Below are 18978 nucleotides of genomic sequence, written 5' to 3'. Positions count from 1 at the left end.
TTAGTGGGTGAGATAGGGTATTAGTGGGTGAGATAAGGGTATTAGTGGGTGAGATAAGGGTATGAGTGGGTGAGATAGGGGTATCAGTAGGTGAGATAGGGGTATCAGGAGGTGAGATAGGGGTATCGGTAGGTGAGATAGGGGTATCAATTGGTGAGATAGGGGTATCAATAGGTGAGATAGGGGTATTAGTAGGTGAGATAGGGGTATTAGTAGGTGTGATAGGGGATCAGTAGGTGAGATAGGGGTATCGGTAGGTGAGATAGGGGTATCGGTAGGTGAGATAGGGGTATCAATTGGTGAGATAGGGGTATCAGTAGGTGAGATAGGGGTATCAGTAGGTGAGATAGGGGTATCAGTAGGTGAGATGGGGGTATCAATTGGTGAGATAGAGGTATCAATTGGTGAGATAGGGGTATCAATTGGTGAGATAGGGGTATCAATAGGTGAGATAGGGGTATTAAAAGGTGAGATGGGGGTATCAATAGGTGAGATGGGGGTATCAGTAGGTGAGATGGGGGTATCAATAGGTGAGATAGGGGTATCAGTAGGTGAGATGGGGGTATCAATAGGTGAGATAGGGGTATCAGTAGGTGAGATGGGGGTATCAATAGGTGAGATAGGGGTATCAGTAGGTGAGATAGGGGTATTAGTAGTTAACAGATTATGGGCTGAACTTCACTGAGTGATGATGGTAGAATAATTATAAAGGTCTTGACTAAAACAACATGCATGAGGAATCACAAAGGAGTTTTCATTTTCTGCAGTGGAAAAATAGTCGAACTAGTTACTTTAATCAGAAAGTAACGCTGTAATGTAACTGATTACTTTTTAAAGACAGTAATTTTGTAACGTAATTAGTTACTTTAAAAAGTAACATTGCCCAACACTGACAGTCAGGCAGACAGACCGACAGTGAGAGAGACAGACATAAAAAGAGGGAGAGAGAGAGGAAGAGTGAGACAGACAGACAGACTGAAAGAGAGACAGACAGAGAAATAGATATTTAGAAAAAGATAAACCAAGAAAGAGATTGAAAAAGTCAGCGTTAATGAGTGGAAGTTAAACCTTGTGGAGTCTTTCCCTGTGGGGCCAGGGGTAGCTCAATGGTTAAGGCATTGGACTACGGTTCGGAAGATCCCAGGTTCAAACCCCACAACCACCAAGTTGCCACTGTTGGGCCCTTGAGCGCGGCCCTTAACCCTCAACTGCTCAGATGTGTAATGAGATAAAAATGTAAGTCGCTCTGGATAAGAGCCAAATGACTAAATGTAAATGGTTTTCACTCTCCTGGGGATCAAAGTGTAACAGTGTCTCTCTCTCACACACACACACACAGGTCTCTAGTGTTCCTGATCCTCAGGAGGTCCTGATGTAAAGAACGTCTGACTGGTGACTGACAGCTGCTAATTACATCGTTAGCTTCAGTAATCACCAGAGCAGCCGAGTAAGAGCAGCCGAGTAAGAGCTCCGGCCCACTGACACCGTTCAGAACAACCTCGCTTTTCATTCAGTCACGGACATCTAGTCCATTAATAATGAACCAGGAGCCGCGTGACAGTCTGAGTCAGAGCGCAGAGACACTGAGGACAAGTTACTGAAAGAGGAAAAAGAAAAACAGAGAGAAGACAAACAAAAAAGAGAATAAACAGAAAGAATGCAACTCATTTGTTCAGGAAAAGTCTTTATTCATTTTCATGTCTTTGACATTCTGATAAAATGTGTGTAACTGCAGGACTCGACCTCACACTGAGCCTCAGTATAAAAAGTTTTAAAGAAATACGAATGTTTAATGCGAGTGTTCGAGACAGGTGGCGACTCGGCTCCTCGCCGATCAGTTCACTTTGGGATGACGGAAATCTTTCCCTGCAAACTTGGCCTTGTCTCCCAACTGCTCCTCAATTCTGTGAAGAACAGAATAAAGAGAAGGTGAAGGACGAGGGACAAGTGAGACACATTGAAGTAAGAAAGAGAAACAAGGAAACTGACCTCATCAGCTGGTTGTATTTGGCCAAACGTTCTGACCTACAGGGGGCGCCGGTCTTAATCTGTGCAAGAGAGGGCAGGAATAAAGAATGAAAAATTGTAATATAATGAATATTATTAATTAATAACTAAAGAGAGAGAGAGGGGGAGAGACAGAGATAAAGGGAGACATAGAGGGAGAGAGAGAGGGGGGGGAGACAGAGAGAGAGGGAGAGAAAGAGACAGTGAGGGAGAGAGAGAGAGGAGGAGAGAGGGGGAGGGAAAGTGAGACAGATGGAGAAAGAGAGACAGAGGAAGAGAGAGAGGGGGAGAGACAGAGAGGGAGAGAGAGAGGGAGAGAGGGAGGGAGAGAGAGGGAGAGAGAGAGAGAGAGAGACCTGTCCTGTGCAGAGTCCAACCACCAGATCAGCGATGAAGGTGTCTTCAGTCTCTCCAGAGCGATGGCTGACCATCACACCCCATCCATTCTGCTGAGCCAGTTTGCATCTGCGCGCACACACACACACACACACACACACACACACACAAAAACTTACAATCACTACTCCTCCTTGAGTTAAATGTCTAAAAAGAGGATTACAGTCATAGTCCCTATTGCGGAGCTGCATGAGGGGGCTGTAATTAGCAGTTGTATACAGTTGTGTTTAAAATAATATCAGTCCGACATCAGTAACCAGATCAATAATTGTTTTTGGGAGAAATAAAATTTTAGGTGTAGTGGAGTAATAGAAACCAACAGACCCAACAGTCATGACTGGATGCACCAGATTCTGTGTAATTGAATCATTAATTGAAAAGGGGCGTGTTCAAAATAATAGCAGTGTGGAGTTCAATTAGAGAGGTCAATTATTCTGTGAAAAACAGGCGACAAACAAGTTCAAGGATAAAAAATTCAAGAATAAATGCAGAAAAGGTTGTCTTGTGCATTTCTTTCTGAAAATAAAATGGGTCGTTCCAGACGTCGTTCAGGAGAACAGCGTACTTTAATTTAAAAGTCGATTAGAGATGGGAAAACATACAAAGAAGTGCAGAAAATGAGAGGTTGCTCTGCTAAAATGATATTATAATGCTTTAAAATGGAGACCAAACCAGAAAGCTATTATCACGAAGCCCCCGCTTCCCCCGCCATTGTTGGAGAAAAGACGTGCTGAAGAGGTTACAGTTCGCCAAAGAACTCACTGACTGGCCTAAAGAGAAATGGTCACGTTGCCTTATGCTGAAGAGGAAATGCCCTTAAAATGGGTGTTTCAACAAGACAACGACCCCAAACACACCAGTAAGCGAGCAGCATCTTGGTTCCTGACCAACAAGATTAACGTTATGGAGTGTCCAGCCCGATCCCCAGACCCTAATCCAATAGAAAACTTGTGGCCTGACATTAAAAATGCTGATTCTGAGGCAAAACCAAGAAACACAGAGGAATTGTGGCGTGTAGTACAGATGCCACAGATGTGAAGCAGTTCTCAGAAAGCAGGTTATACAACTAAACATCAGAGATGCAAAAGAAAGATTAAACTTCAAGCATTTTTGTTTAAACAGTAAATTCATAACTTTGTAAAGATCAATAATGTCACTGCTATTATTTTGAACAGACTAATATTAATTTTTTTTCACTTACATTAAACTAATAATCCATTTATCACATTTTTCTTCATGTTGTGATTCAGAATAGAACGTGCAGGGGTGATTTAAATTAAAAGTTATTATATGGATATGGAGCTTTACTCACTTTTTTCAACGCACTGATATAATTTTGAACACAACTGTATATATTTATCTCCTGCTGTCGAGCTCTATAAAGAGTTTGTGGATTCACCGTTCCACCTTTCGTGGAGCTGCTCAGTGGGGCTGAAATGATTTGGCCCATCACAGCTCCTGTGGTCCTTATCACAGGGCCTCATTACAGAGCTGTTTTCATATAAAGATCAGCTGTAGTGCAGAGCGACTGCATGTGACTTTATTTACACGCTCATGAGAAAACTCTACAGCTATATTAACAAATAAAACTAAAAAGCTGCACAAGTGCACAGTGAGTATAATATAAGTCGTACGGCAGCACTGCTGTATTAATGTAAGAATAAGCCCTATTGCAGAGCTGCATGAGGGGGCTGTATTAATGGAAGGCCACGCCCTATGACTGGGCTACATTTAAGGATAGGCCTGGTTGCGGAGCTGCATGAGGGGGCTCTCTCTCCCTATAGCTACTTACGCCTGAATGGATTCAGTGACTGAGCCAATCTGGTTAACTTTGAGCAGCAGACAGTTGCAGGCTTTCTTCTCCACAGCCTGCTGAATGCGTTTGGGGTTTGTCACTGTCAAGTCGTCCCCCACAATCTGGATGTCCACAGAACTGGTGAACTTCGTCCAGTTTTCCCAGTCGTCCTGGTCGAAGGGGTCCTCAATGGACTGGACTGGGTGACGGAGGAAAGAGTGACATTTTAACACAATTATTTATAAAATCCCATCTGATCATCCGATGATCCAATCATCTGATCATCCTGACCTGGGTAATTTTTGATGAAGCTCTTGTACAGATCTCCGAGCTGGTCACCAGTGATGTGGCGTTTGGGATCATCGGGGGATTTGAAGTCCAGGTCGTATTTTCCGTTCCTGTAGAACTCAGAGGCAGCGACGTCCATGCCAATGATGATCTTATCTGAGTAGCCGGCTTTCTCAATGGCTGACTTCAGCAGCTCCAGAGCTGGAAATCCAACACAGACACAGAGATCAGACTAGAGCTTAAAGTAACATTTAGGACTTGTACGGAGAATAATTTTTTTTTACAATTTTATTACCAATTAAATTTACAAAAGACATTACCAATACCATCAGCATCCAAAACACTTTAAGCCTAGATCTCTCTTCTCCTCTCCCTCTCCCTGTTTCTCTCTCTGTCTCACTACACACGTCTCTTCTGAGCTGCCAGTGATCCAGACCCTCTCTGTCCTCTGGACCTGTCTGACTTGTCCTGGTGTCCCTATTCTGGTTGGAGATCTCATCACATGGACGCTGCGTGTGGTCTGTCTGGAATGCGTGTGGTGACTGGGGACGGTTCCACTTTACCATGAAGACGGTCCTGTCCTCGGCTGATACAGACAGCTGTCTCTCTGAGGACTCGTGACTTCAGTCACTCCATAGTTCAGGACTAGAGTTTCCTACAGTCTACCTGAGACTCCAATAACCAACTGGACTCCATATGAACTTCTCCACATCTCCTGTTCTACTGAACTTCCAGCCTCCTAACACACAGTATGAGTGCAGATCAATCCCTGCTATCCGTTATCACCCAGATGAGGATGGGTTCCCTGTTGAGTCTGGTTCCTCTCAAGGTTTCTTCCTATCACCATCTCAGGGAGTTTTTCCCTCAGCACCGTCGCCTTCGGCTCGTTCATCAGGGACGATCTGATCATTCTTATTCACACACACTCACATTCCATACAAACCTCGATCATTTCTTTGATTGTGTAAAGCTGCTTTGCGACAATGATGATTGTATAAATTACTATATGAATAAAATTAAATGGAATTGAATAGCTAAATGTAGCATGTGGTATGGTTTCTATGTAATGGTGTAGATATTTGAGAAATCCTGTATTTGTATGGAATGCACAAATTACTTTGATGGAGGTTTTATTTATCATTGTTTGGTCTGAAAAATAAAAACTCATGACCCAGGTTAAAGGTCACGGCGATGACCGAGAGAAGCAGTGCTTATATGAGCCTCACCCTCGTTGTTCTCCAGGATGTTGGGGGCGAATCCGCCCTCGTCTCCTACGTTGGTGGCGTCTTTTCCGTATTTGCCCTTGATGACGCTCTTGAGGTTGTGATAAACCTCAGCGCCAATGCGCATGGCCTCGCGGAAGTTCGCTGCCCCGACGGGAAGAATCATGAACTCCTGCATGGCCAGTTTATTCCCAGCATGAGAGCCACCATTAATCACGTTGAACGCCTGCGGAGGGAACGATGGACAGACGGGTGGACAGGGGACTAAGGGTGAATATGTAGTATTGAATTTATGATGTGGAATGTTGACTGTAAACTTAAAGTTACACTAATGCGGGGTGTTGCCATGGAGACAGACTCACAGGAACGGGCAGAATGACATCGGCGTTGCCAGCGAGGTCAGCGATGTGGCGGAAGAGAGGAACGCCTTTCTCCGCCGCACCAGCCTTACACACCGCCAGAGACACACCCAGGATAGCGTTAGCACCAAACTTAGCTGAAAAGCAAAACCGAAGCATGTGACCACCTGAAGCACAGAGTGAACCTCAACCCCTTAATCATCTACCTATTGATATACACACACACACACACACACTCACACACACACACACACTCACACACACTCACACACACTCACACACACTCACACACACTCTCACACACTCTCTCACACACTTACACACTTACACACTTACACACACACACACACACACTCACACACACTCACACACACTCACACACTCTCTCTCTCTCTCTCACACACTCACATTTGTTCTCGGTGCCATCGAGCTCCAGCATGAGCTTATCGATCTTCTCCTGGTCGACGACACTCAGCTTCTAACAGACGAGAGGAGACACGACTCACCGATTAACGGATCGATTATTTCATCTCTTAATGAAACTGTTTCAAATACTAATGGATCCATTTGACTCTGAGTCAACTCTTTTATCTTAATGTGTGTGTGTGTGTATGTGTGTGTGTGTATGTGTGTGTATGTGTGTGTGTGTGTGTGTGTGTAAGTGTGTAAGTGTGAAAGAGTGAAGACTTGTGTGTTTGACTCGGCTGTTTTGTGTGCTTCACCAGGTTAATAATATCCTCTTTAGTTTAGCAAGAGTGAGAGAAGGATGAGAGAAGAGTGAGAGAAGAGTGAGAGAAGAGTGAGAGAAGAGTGAGAGAAGTAAATGGAGAGTAAAATGTGTGTGAAAGATTAATGTGAGGGAGAGAGAGGAGTTTGTACGAAGAGTGAAAGAGCAGTGAGAAAAGAATGAGACATAAGTGAGAAGAGTGTGAGAAAAGTGAGAGAGGAGTAAAAGATGAATGAAAAAAAATAAAAGAAGAACAGGAGGAGAAACAGAGAAATGGGAGGAAAGTGAGATAGAAGTAAAAGAGGACAGAAGACTTGCTCACTTGCTCCAGCAGCTTGGGGACGATGTCCTTGTTCACATGATCAACAGCTTTAGTCACACCTTTATTTTAAACACACAGATCATCATCATCATCATCATCATCCAGTACATATTTATTTGGACTTTCTCTTTAGTTAAAGTGCATCGTGTCTCACCTTTGCCCAGGTAGCGAGTTTTGTCTCCGTCTCTCAGCTCCAGAGCCTCATGAACACCCGTGGAGGCGCCGCTGGGGACCGCAGCCCTGAAACGCCCTGAGAGAGAGGGAGAGAGGGAGGGAGAGAGAGAGGGACAGAGAGAGGGAGGGAACGGTGGATGACAGAAAACAGAGAAAGAGGAGAGAGAGAGAGAAACAATGAGTGAGGAAGGATTGATAGAGCAGAACCGAAAAGAAAAAATAAAAGGAATTGGAAGACTTTGTTTACTGAAGTGAGGATTTATTGTGTGTGTGTGTGTGTGTGTGTGTGTGTGTGTGTGAGAGAGAGAGACCTTTCTCTGTGTAAAGGTCGACCTCCACTGTGGGGTTCCCCCTGGAGTCGAGGATCTCACGAGCGTGGATCTTGATGATGGACATCCTGGCTGCAGTCAGAGCTACATGTGGGACAAAAAGACAAAATAGAACATACGGAAAAATACCAATCTAACACTAATGTAACTTAATTATAGCAGAAATGTAAATATGATATAAATGTAATGAATATAATGTAATTATGCTATTAATAGCAGACCTGAGAGTGTAATATAATAAAGCACACGGTCTCAGTGTCACCTTGTCACAGTGAATTCCTCCCCTAATATTATAACAAACTTCCAGATATTAATTATTAAAACATGGCGTGTGTAAAGGCTGGAGCTGTCCCCCGTCCCCCGTCCCCCGTCCCCCGCACCTGTGCTCAGTAATCTGTGTGCAGTTGTTCCTCTCATTCTGCACAACTCCTCTCTTCTCAACACAACCGGAGGCCAGTCCGCCTGGGTGACGGAGGCGGGACCTCGGCTCTGATTGGGCTATTCACCCCAGACTCACACTCTGATTGGCCAGTGGGATTTTTGGTTTTATTAATAGCACGGTATGTAAGGGTAATCACAACTGTACATCGCTATTTACACATAATAATAATAATAATAACATTTCTAATATTTTTAATTAATTGTAAGCACAATAAAAACAAACCAAATTAATGAATGTAAATAATATTAGTTTTTTTTCCATTCAGTTGATTGGCATTAAACAGTTAAAGCAAATATCTTATTACAGTAATTATATCATTATATCGCTGATATGATTATTAATATTAATAATACATTAATACGACTTAATAATTATTAGTAGTGACTTTTGTTGAACCCTTAATTGCTCTTTTTTCCTTTTTTGTCTCATTAATCCTAAACAGTTAATTAATATAAATTAATGTGTTAACAGTGTAAATAAATGTGTTTATTGTGTTAAGAATGTAAATATGTATCACTGTGATATTGCCAGGTACACTTAATATTAAATCATTTTAAGGATTATAATATTTATACAGAAATGTATTATTATTATTATTAATAATTATTAATAATATTAATAATATTATTGTTATTAATAGCTAAGTAATTCTTTTTAGTTAACAATTTAATTTGATACATTTTATTATGTTAAATTTCTTAAACACAGTTGAACAATTATTAAATTGTCATTTTAGGTATTAATTATTAATGAATCATTTACAGTAAACGTATCATTTACACCCAATTGTGACAAAAAAAGTTAATATTAAAGTTGATGAAGCTGCGTCTCGCTTTGACCCAGTCATCTGTCTCTTTCCGTCTCTCTCACTCGTCCTGAACGACTCTGAAGTCCTTGACATTTACACACCACAAATAGCTCAGCACTGTGTGAACGCCGTACGATCCTCACATCACCATCGCTCACTAGATCAGGACAAGGTCAGTGTCTCCGTGTCCTCGTCCTTGTCCTCTCCTGGCGTGTCACTTGGTGAAATGTGTTTCCGTATCCCTTCAGTGTGTCCCTCTCACATTCACAAACACTCTGGTTAAACCTGTCTGCACTGGAGAGAGATCTGTAGCAGGTTTGTAAAGCCCGACGTGTCAAACCCGACGTGTCAAACCCGACGTGACTATTAATTCTGTGTAAAGGAGCAGTGTGTGAGACGCCGCTGGCTGTCATGTCAACTGCAACTGAAATAAAAACCTAGGCGTGTTTTTTTATTATTTCTTCTCCAGAATACAAAGGGGGCGTGGCTTAGTAGTCTTGTTCTGTCTGGGGGCGGAGCTTTTCTTGAAACAAACCAAGTAAACTTGAACTAAAAGGGAAGAAAGTGTCCCACATGGTAACCTTACACACTGCACCTTTAATGTTAAACACAAACCCTTTAGATGACGTTACAGGACGCCGAGCGCTCGAGAACGGCGACGATAAAGAGTCACATATCAGTTATTTACATTTACGATAAACAGCGACGTCATATTTATTCCTTACAATAAGAAATCAGTGATAAAGAATTATTTTATAATTAAAAAGTAACATTTATTAAAACTAAACTATTAACTACTTTAAATGGTTATAATTATTTATATTTATTAATACCTGCTATAACTATTATTATTATTATTATTATAACACAACCTGCATTAACATTCACTATTAATAGCTGTAGATACACAGAAGAGTGTGTGTGTGTGTGTGTGTGTGTGGGTGAGAGAGAGAGAGAGATAGTGTACTGGCGTCTGAAAGTGAATACTGTACATGGCTGTACTCAACACATTCACTGCCAAGTCTCTCTCACACACACACACACACACACACTTGTTTTTCTGTTCTTATTAAACTAAAAAGAAAATCTTTTCACACACAGAGGACTAAATATCTCAATACTTAAGTTCACCCCAAGTTTAGCTTAAGCTTATGTACTTACACACACACACACACACACACACACACACCCCTTGAATCATAACATTCCTGTACAAATCTCTCTTAAACACCGCGCGTTCTAGTCCAAGGATTTCTTCTCCTTCATCTATTCAGTGTCAATTTATTTTAATCACGCGACTCTCCTGTACTGCCACGATCAAAGCTCTGGATTGCTTTAAAGAAAAAAAACATGCATTTCTCACACACACACACACACACACACACACACACACACACACAGGTAGAGGAGGATTTTACACTAGAACACAATAAATCCATTTAAAACCTGAGTGTGGGAGTTTAACACTCGCTCTCACACCTGCATCCGGTTCTGTTCACATCAAGTCCACTAACATTAACTCCATTATTGTTACAATACATAAAAATAAACAAAAAAACCCAGAAAACACTCACCTCAGTGTGTGTGTGTGTGTGTGTGTGTGTCTAGCTCGAGGGCTCCAGCCGAGTGCTCCTCCTGCCCCTCTGGCCGCCTATTTTAAGACGCTCCCTAATGTCAGCTGTCAAAAATGGACACGGCTCCCCGATCAAATATGGGACCATCTGTAAAGGTCAGGGATCAGCGCGGCCTCGAGGGCGCGTACCATCACTGACACGCAGAGCACAAAAACACTAAACCTGCTCAAATCCAGAGCGAAGAAAAGATTAAAGCTGAGATTATTGTCAAAGATTTAATAATGATGAATAATTCCAGATGAGACGATTAAAACGAACCTTGAAATGGAAAAGCTAAAAAGGTCAAAGGTCAGCGGTGCATTGAGTGGGCGGTAACATGAACCTGAAGGTCATTTCCAATATAAAGGGCAGACGGATACGCCCCAGGTGCACTAAAGGTCCCGGGTAAAATTAGTTTCCTTAAATGTGTGTGTGTGTGTGTGTGTGTTCTTAACACGAATAACCTCAATGTAACGATCAGTGGCATCATATCAGCTTTTGAGAAAAAATAAGTGTAATGCATTAAATATCACATGGAGCTGATTATTCTCTGATCACGATGATCTCATACAAAGGGGGCGTGGCTTAAAAATCTAAAGACAGAATGTCAAATGACACTAATTAAGACTTAATAAGCACGATGAAGCTCACTTCTTTGTAAGACAGAATCATATTATTATATTGTTTTATTCCTCGGCAACAATTTATATTTTATTGGCTACAAACACACAACTGAGGAAAAAACTCTTCTGTCCTGAAGATCTGGGAAAACTGCACCGTTCCGGCTTCACCTCCGACTCCAGGACTGGAGACTAAAGTCATGTGTTACAGAATCGTCTGTTTAACTTATTTACATCATTCATTAAGGAGCCGTTACCATGGAAACGACGACATCAGAACGAGCGTCTTAAAATAAACCAATCAGAGCGCACAATTCACGAAATAAAACTCAGGAGTGCAATTACGCACACACACACACACACACACACACACACAGACGTAGCGGAGGATTTTACACTAGTTGCACAATAAATCCATTTAAAACCTGCAAAAACCAGAGTCACACAGTGAATAGATAAAAATCCTTTTTATGGCACAAAAGCTAAACAGTGTAGTACATTAGGAATGTGGTTACACACACACACACACACACACACACACATTCAAACATCTGTCTAACATCTTTGTGGGGAAACAAAAAAAAAAAAAAAAAAAAACTCAACATCATCATGATCATAATGATGACTTGCAGTGAGTGGTCCCAAGGGGGCGCTAGAACAGTGTTCAATTATAGTGTTATTCAAAACAGGGTGAAAATTACATACAGATTCACTCACACACATTCACACACACACACTTACACACACATGCTAATGTTACACAAGCTGGGTTACAGTTAAGTTTTTTTTCCACAAAACATAAAATGCCATCACACGCAGGTGGTTTAATTAAAAACTCATGACACTGCGCTCAGGTCCTAAAGACAGTCAGGTTAAAGAGCGAGCGTTCACTTCAGGCACAAATCCGATATATTACACGTTATTTATGTTTATTTAAAACACGCACTCGTTTACCTTCACCATTAACTATAGCGATCAGTAGAGAAAATAAAAATACACAACCTTCCCCATCTCGCCTTCACGCCCGGCTCAAATGTGTGACGCGACCGGTGTAGCTACCGTCTGATCGACACACACTCGACCGATCGGTGGATTTTGAGCAGCGGACTAAACCGGAGGCGTTAACAGACGTCACGGTGCCACGTTAGCTACGTTAGCCTGTCACAAACCAGACGAGAAGTCCAGACGTCCTGGCCGCTCGGGCTCCTTTAATTACACACGATACAGGACACCAGGTGCTGATCGTTAGGGGAAAGAGATCAACGGGTAGGTTAGAAACGCATTGAGACATCGCGTGAGACTGAACGAGTCGACAGGATGAAGGGAGAGAGGCGTCAGTTATAAAAAAACAAGCATAGTGTTACTGTACACGTGTGTTTAGAGAGCGAATATATCTACATATCCGAGTGTGTCTGAAAAGTAAAAAAAAATAAACAGAGATGAAATAAAGATCAGCAGCGCTGCACAATAACTCACTGATTAGTCTGTTAATCCTGACACGATCCAGATGATTCCGATCCATGGACGCGGATCTAAAAAGGCGGATTCAAGTCATTAATCAATCACATACGAATTTAATCACGCGCGTTGTTTGCGTCCGAACTGTGCAGCCTGATGAGACGCAGAGACTCGTCTATCTACATAAAACATAAAAGGTCCGTATTGCACAATAAATCTCTAAAGCCCTGTTCTTTCTGCTCGAAACACTGCGACAGCGTGTCCTGACAGATGTCCTACCTCCAGAGGGCGCTGGTTCTCACCCTAATCCTACAACTTTTCAATCACTGGGAAATAATAATAAAAAAAAATCTTCACTCTATACCAACTAGCCCTGAAAATTAGGTTTAAAAATAAACAAAAACAACAAAAGAAAGTCTGAAAAGGCTCGTGTTTAGTTTTAATTCTCCTTCCCATGATGCTTTGCTCTCACACCCTGACGGCGCCGCGGCCGATCAGCTGCGCCGTATCGTCGTCATCGTCTTCGCCCTCGTCCGTTTCCTCCGTGTCCTCCTCTGAGCCCTCCATGGGGGAGTAGTAACCCTCGTATCCTAGCAACGGAGAGTCACGCTGAGGCAGGCACTGTGCTGAGGTGGTTACCGTGGCAACCGTGGCCTCGTAGGTGCCCGAGGTCGGAGGAGACGGATGGAGCAAAGGTGTGCGCTCAGAATGCCCCTCCCCGGAAGCCCGGCCCTCTCCGTCATCGCCCGCGTGAGGCCCCGCCTCCTCCTCGGAGTCAGACGAGTCAGAGTAGTCGGGGTTGGAGCGCGTGACTCGCTGCTTACACACGGGACACGTCTTCTTGGTCTGCGTGAGCCACGGGTCCACACACCGGCTGTGATAGGCTGAGAACCAGGACACACACACACACACACGCGCGCACAGAGGAGTGTGACAGAAAACACACAACTCAGTTACAACTTACTCATGAGTCCAAAAACATGATATTTTTCATTTAAAAATCACACACACACACACACACACAAGTTTACCGTGTGAACATGGCAGCACCCGCAGCTTATCCCCTTCTTCATACTCATCCAGACAGATCGCACACACATCATACTCATCACCTGAAAGAGAGAGAGAGAGAGAGTGAGAGAGAGGGGGGGGAGGGGGGGGGAGGGGGAGGAGGAGGAGATTAGCAGGTGATTCTTTTAGCTAGAAATTAGGGATGCACCGAAATGAAAATTCTGGGCCGAAAACGAAACCGAAATTTTTGGATGCACTTGGCCGAAAACCGATAACGAAACCAAAAATGGCTTCATTAAAAAACATGTTTAAAATATTTTCTTTTTGTTTGTTTTAAAAAAACTACAAATTAATTAAGCAATCAAACTTTTATTGATAATAAATAACAGTAATAAGGCTGTTTAACAATAACAAAACTTGCTTCCAAGTGCTTCCAAACCGCCGACATACTCCGTGTTTGATGCGTAATGACAGCGCGAACGAGACGGGAGGATGGGAGAGACGTGGCGACAATTTCGGCTTTTATTTTCGGCGCTTTCTTACGTTTCGGCCGAAACCGATAATGCTATTTCGGCCGAAAATTTTCGGCGGCCGAAATTTCGGTGCATCCCTACTAGAAATGAATTAAACGAAATTATGATAGAGTTTTTGATTCATGAATCGATTCAGTAATTCAGGTTTATTTAACACGAAGTTTTATCTAGAAAACCTCTAAACATTTCTCACCTCTAACTCTGCACCAGTCTTCTTCTAAATAAGTTGCTATTCATTGGATTTATAATTAATTTGTCACTAATTATTTTGTGATTCTGATGATTTCGAGGTGAACGTCTCGTTCCTGGGGCGAGTCTCACGTCTCTAACACTTTGCTCTCTTGACTCAAACAGAAATAATAAAATAAATTTAAAAACAGGAAGCTGACAGGTCGGTGACTGGACACGCCCTAACACGAGGTCAGAACACACCAGGTAGGGTGCAGAGGTGCATCATGGGGGTTTGGTGAATCTCACCTTTAGTGAATTTGTGAATGGGGATTTTCTTCAGCTGCTCTTTTGACAGTCTGTTCTTCCTCAGTCTCTTCCTGTACTGTACACACCGCACCACCTGCGCACACACACACACACACACACACAAGTTTAATAATTAAAAAATATTAAAAAAGAAGAAAAATCCACTAATATAAAAAAAAACATTTAATTAAAGTAGGATAACATTTTGTACTTAAAACTTAAAACAACTGTAAAGACATACAGTATATATGAAGGATTCCTGGTTGCCGTGGCAACTGTGAACTTAACTTTCTGTGTGTTAAAGGTTGTATTTAGAAGTTGTAGTATGTGCATGAGCCTGTTATCTTCAGCTTGTTCCTATAATGTATAATAACTTACATTCTTTTACTGTTTATGGTTTCTATGGCAACAGGGACTAAATCCATGTGGAAGTACTGACAACAGCGACACCTAGCCATAATCATCTCCAACCTGGAAAGACCAATGTGAGGCTGAAAGACTAAAATCTCTCACCAGTATAATGACCATGACGATGATGATCAGGCCCACGATGCCGGTGAAGGGGATGAGGTAGAAGGTGATGGGGAAGGAGAAGTCAGGCTTCAGGATCACGTAGGCTCTGTGGATATAAACACAGTGGTGTGAGCGTCATCATCATCATCAGGTGTGTGTGTGTGTGGTGTTTTATCATAAACATATAACGCCCAGCCCTGACATTAAAGGCCCCCTCTGGTCTCACCCCCGGTCCTGTTTGATGAAACTGTGCAGGATTTTGGAGGCGGAGTAGCTGGTGAACACCGACGGGATCTCGATCTCTTCAGCTATCGTTTCTGCAACACAACAACAGAAGACGAGGTCAGAAATCAAACACACACGAAGACCATCTCTATCTGAAACACACGTGAGCCCCTGAGTAGGAACGTGGAGGGACAACAGACTGGTTTAATGACCTGAAGGTTCAATAAGCCAGAGGGACTACAAGCCTTTGGAGTGGTTTGTAGAATTGGGAACATTTCTGAAAAACCTGTGTGTGTGAGCAGAGGTGTCAAGTAAGGAAGTACAAATACTTTGTTACCTTACTTAAGTAGAAATTTGGGGTATCTATACTTTACTGGAGTAATTATTTTTTAGCCAACTTTTTACTTCTACCCCCTACGCAGTTATCTGTACTTTCTACTCCTTACATTTTAAAAATAGCCTCGTAACTCCTATTTTATTTCAGCTCGTCATTAAAAAAAAAAAAACATCTGAATAAACCGCGCCATCCGGATGGAGCGAATTTGATTGTGGTTGGATGAGAAGTATAAACATACCATTCCCACACCCTATTGGTTGGTATGCGATCCATCGCACCTGCACATGACGTTATGTCACACACTCCAGCAAGGACGTTTGAATAAAATAGCATTTTCGGTTGATAAGGTTGTAATAAGTAGACGAAGATGTCCGTGATAGAGACTCAAGATTCAAGCGAAATGTCACAACCAAACACCAGCAAGAAAGGGAACAGCAATGATAGCATACATACATACACACACACACACACACACATAAATATATATATATATATATATATATATATATATATATATATTTTTTTTTTTATTAAATCACTTGTATTAATCCTTCACTCTGACAGCACTAATGTTTATTGTAGACAACCACACAAGGGTAATTGTTACTAAGCCTGCCCTGGGTGCACTAATTTTTCTGTATGTTGCCCTCACAGATTCCTGCAGCTGAGCTTGGATGTACATTTACATTCCAATAAAGGTTACCGATGACACGCCTCTGAAGTTTGACTTTTTGCACCATTAAAATACTTATAGGCAGCTAGTTCTCATATCTTCTTCACCATAAACATGTTAATGCTCAGTAGTACACATATATGGTTCTTTAATGTATTTGTGTTGTACTAAAATGCATTATCTCTTAATTGCCGTATACAGAATCCCAAATCACTATGGCTGTTAAAAAATACAACCAAACAACACATTTTTCTTTTTGTTTATGAGGTGTTAGTGCAGTATATAGGCCCGTGGCACAGCCTAAGCTTTTATCCTTAATGCTTTTCCCCCCTTAAGTTACTTTTACTTTTATACTTTAAGTAGTTTTGAAACCAGTACTTTTACACTTTAACTGGAGTAAAAAGCTTGTGTTGATACTTCAACTTCTAAAGAAGTCTTTTTAAACCTTAGTATCTATACTTCTACTCCAGTAATGGATGTGAATACCTTTGACACCACTCTGTGTGTGTGTGTGTGTGTGTGGGATGTGCAACAGAGTGTGTGTAAATAAACACACAGGACTCAGGAACAGTTCGTATGATGCAACAGTTAGGTTAGATAAGGACATGAACACTGGTACAGAATGGTGTGTGTGTGTGTGTGTGTGTGTGTGTGTCACACCGTTGCTGTAGTTCATGCTCAGTAGGACGTCTGAGTAAACGTTGTGGACGATGGCGGCGCTGTACCCGGCCTGCTGAGCATGCAGCACCTGTGGGAGGAAAAACTATTTAAATGAAACCTAAACTCTAACACACATCCCCACACCCTTCCCCCCCCCACACACCCCCACCCCCACACACACACACCCCCACACACACACACCCCCACACACACACACCCACACAATCACCCCCCCACCCCCCCCACACCCACCCACACACCCACCCACACACCCACCCACACACACCCACCCACACACCCACCCACACACCCACCCACACACCCCCACACACACCCACCCACACACACCCCCACACACACCCACCCACACACACCCACCCACACACACCCACCCACACCCACCCACACCCACACCCACACCCACACACACCCACACACACCCACGCAGTAACACTCCTAGGACACGCAGCACAGCATGCTGGGTAATGTACTGAGTGCAGGGAGCTGAGCTGCAGCCTAACGGACACTCGCCTTGATGTCGAAGTTGCAGTCGTAGCGGCGGATCAGAACCACGAAGCCCATGGTGCTGTTGGGATCTGAAGAAGTGGGAGGGACGGGAGGCGGATCTATCGGAGAGCAGGCATTCAGAGGACGAGACTCGACCAGATAACCCTGAGAGAGAGGCAGGAAGAGAGAGAGGGAGAGAAAATCAAAAAGACAAAAAGAACAGAGTGAAAGGTAAGCGAATAAAATGTAGAGCTGACAAACGGAAGCCACTCCTTAGTAAAAGGTACATGGCAGCCAAAAGGCACCTGAAGGACTCTCAGACCAGGAGAAACTAAATTCTCAGGTCTGATGAGACTCTCTGGTCACTCGACCATATAGGCCTGATTGGTGGATTGCTGCAGAGATGGTTGGCCTTCTGGAAGGTTCTCCTCTTTCCACAAAGGACCTCTGGAGCTCTGACAGAGTGACCATCGGGTTCTTGGTCACCTCCCTGACGACTAAGGCCCTTCTCCCCCGATCGCTCAGTTTAGATGGCCGGCCAGCTCTAGGAAGAGTCCTGGTGGTTTCGAACTTCTTCTACTTACAGATGATGGAGGCCACTGTGCTCATTGGGACCTTCAAAGCAGCAGAGATTCTTCTGTAACCTTCCCCAGATCTGTGCCTGGAGACAATCCTGTCTCGGAGGTCTACAGACAATTCCTTTGACTTCATGCTGGGTTTGTGCTCTGACATGAACTGTCAACTGTGGGACCTTATATAGACAGGTGTGTGTCTCTCCAAATCATGTCCAACCAACTGAATTTACCACAAGTGGACTCCAATTAACCTGCAGAAACATCTCAAGGATGATCAGGGGGAACAGGATGATCAGGGGGAACAGGATGATCATGGGGGAAACCAAAATGATCGGGGGGGAACCAAGATGATCGGGGGGGAACCAAGATGATCGGGGGGGAACCAAGATGATCGGGGGAAACAGGATGATCGGGGGAAACAGGATGCGTCTGAGCTCAATTTTGAGATTCCTCAATTTTTTTATTTTTTTAAATAGAATTTTTAAAAAATCCAGTATTTTTATTTTTTATTCTGGGGTGTCGTGTGTAGAATTCTGAGGGAAAATGAATTTAATCCATTTTAGAATAAGGCTGTGACATAACAAAATGTGGAAAAGGCGATGTACTGTGAATACTTTCCAGATGCACTGTATATGTGTGTGTGTGTCTGTGTGTCTGTGTGTATGTGTGTGTGTATGTATGTGTATTTATATACGTGTGTGTATGTATGCGTGTATATATATATATATATATATATATATATATATATATATATATGTGTATGTGTGTGTGTGTATATATGTATGTGTGTATGTGTGTGCGCACTGTTCCTTACCATCAGGCCGTCCCGGGGCAGAGGAGACCCGAACAGAGCCGGCCAGTCCTCTAACAGCATGGAGCTCATGTTATTCAGGTGCTGAGAGACAA

At 42.9% G+C, this 18978-nt stretch overlaps 1 protein-coding gene across 3 annotated transcripts in view; it reads right to left on the bottom strand.

Annotated features, from left to right (window-relative positions):
* Positions 1 to 1667: 1667 nt before the first annotated feature.
* The window catches only part of LOC128517161 (beta-enolase), a 95157-nt gene continuing 77846 nt past the window's right edge, over positions 1668 to 18978 (bottom strand). For 2 of the 3 annotated variants that reach the window (XM_053490961.1, XM_053490962.1), the window contains exons 3-19: positions 18887 to 18967; positions 17522 to 17662; positions 16991 to 17078; positions 15322 to 15412; positions 15096 to 15201; positions 14583 to 14676; positions 7603 to 7704; positions 7272 to 7367; positions 7118 to 7176; positions 6477 to 6546; positions 6072 to 6205; positions 5713 to 5935; positions 4490 to 4687; positions 4196 to 4397; positions 2364 to 2472; positions 1990 to 2048; positions 1668 to 1904 (exon numbers count right to left, since the gene is read on the bottom strand). In XM_053490961.1, the coding sequence (XP_053346936.1) occupies positions 1835 to 1904; positions 1990 to 2048; positions 2364 to 2472; positions 4196 to 4397; positions 4490 to 4687; positions 5713 to 5935; positions 6072 to 6205; positions 6477 to 6546; positions 7118 to 7176; positions 7272 to 7367; positions 7603 to 7704; positions 14583 to 14676; positions 15096 to 15201; positions 15322 to 15412; positions 16991 to 17078; positions 17522 to 17662; positions 18887 to 18967 (1923 nt within the window). In that variant the 3' untranslated portion in view covers positions 1668 to 1834. The remainder of the gene's footprint in view (positions 1905 to 1989; positions 2049 to 2363; positions 2473 to 4195; positions 4398 to 4489; positions 4688 to 5712; positions 5936 to 6071; positions 6206 to 6476; positions 6547 to 7117; positions 7177 to 7271; positions 7368 to 7602; positions 7705 to 14582; positions 14677 to 15095; positions 15202 to 15321; positions 15413 to 16990; positions 17079 to 17521; positions 17663 to 18886; positions 18968 to 18978) is intronic. The other variant, XM_053490963.1, reaches the window with a different exon arrangement.

The sequence above is a fragment of the Clarias gariepinus genome, unplaced genomic scaffold, assembly GCF_024256425.1.
Source record: "Clarias gariepinus isolate MV-2021 ecotype Netherlands unplaced genomic scaffold, CGAR_prim_01v2 scaffold_37, whole genome shotgun sequence".
In the NCBI taxonomy this organism is placed as follows: domain Eukaryota; kingdom Metazoa; phylum Chordata; class Actinopteri; order Siluriformes; family Clariidae; genus Clarias; species Clarias gariepinus.
Note: the sequence above shows the minus strand (reverse complement) of the source record. Positions and strands in the feature narration are given on the sequence as shown.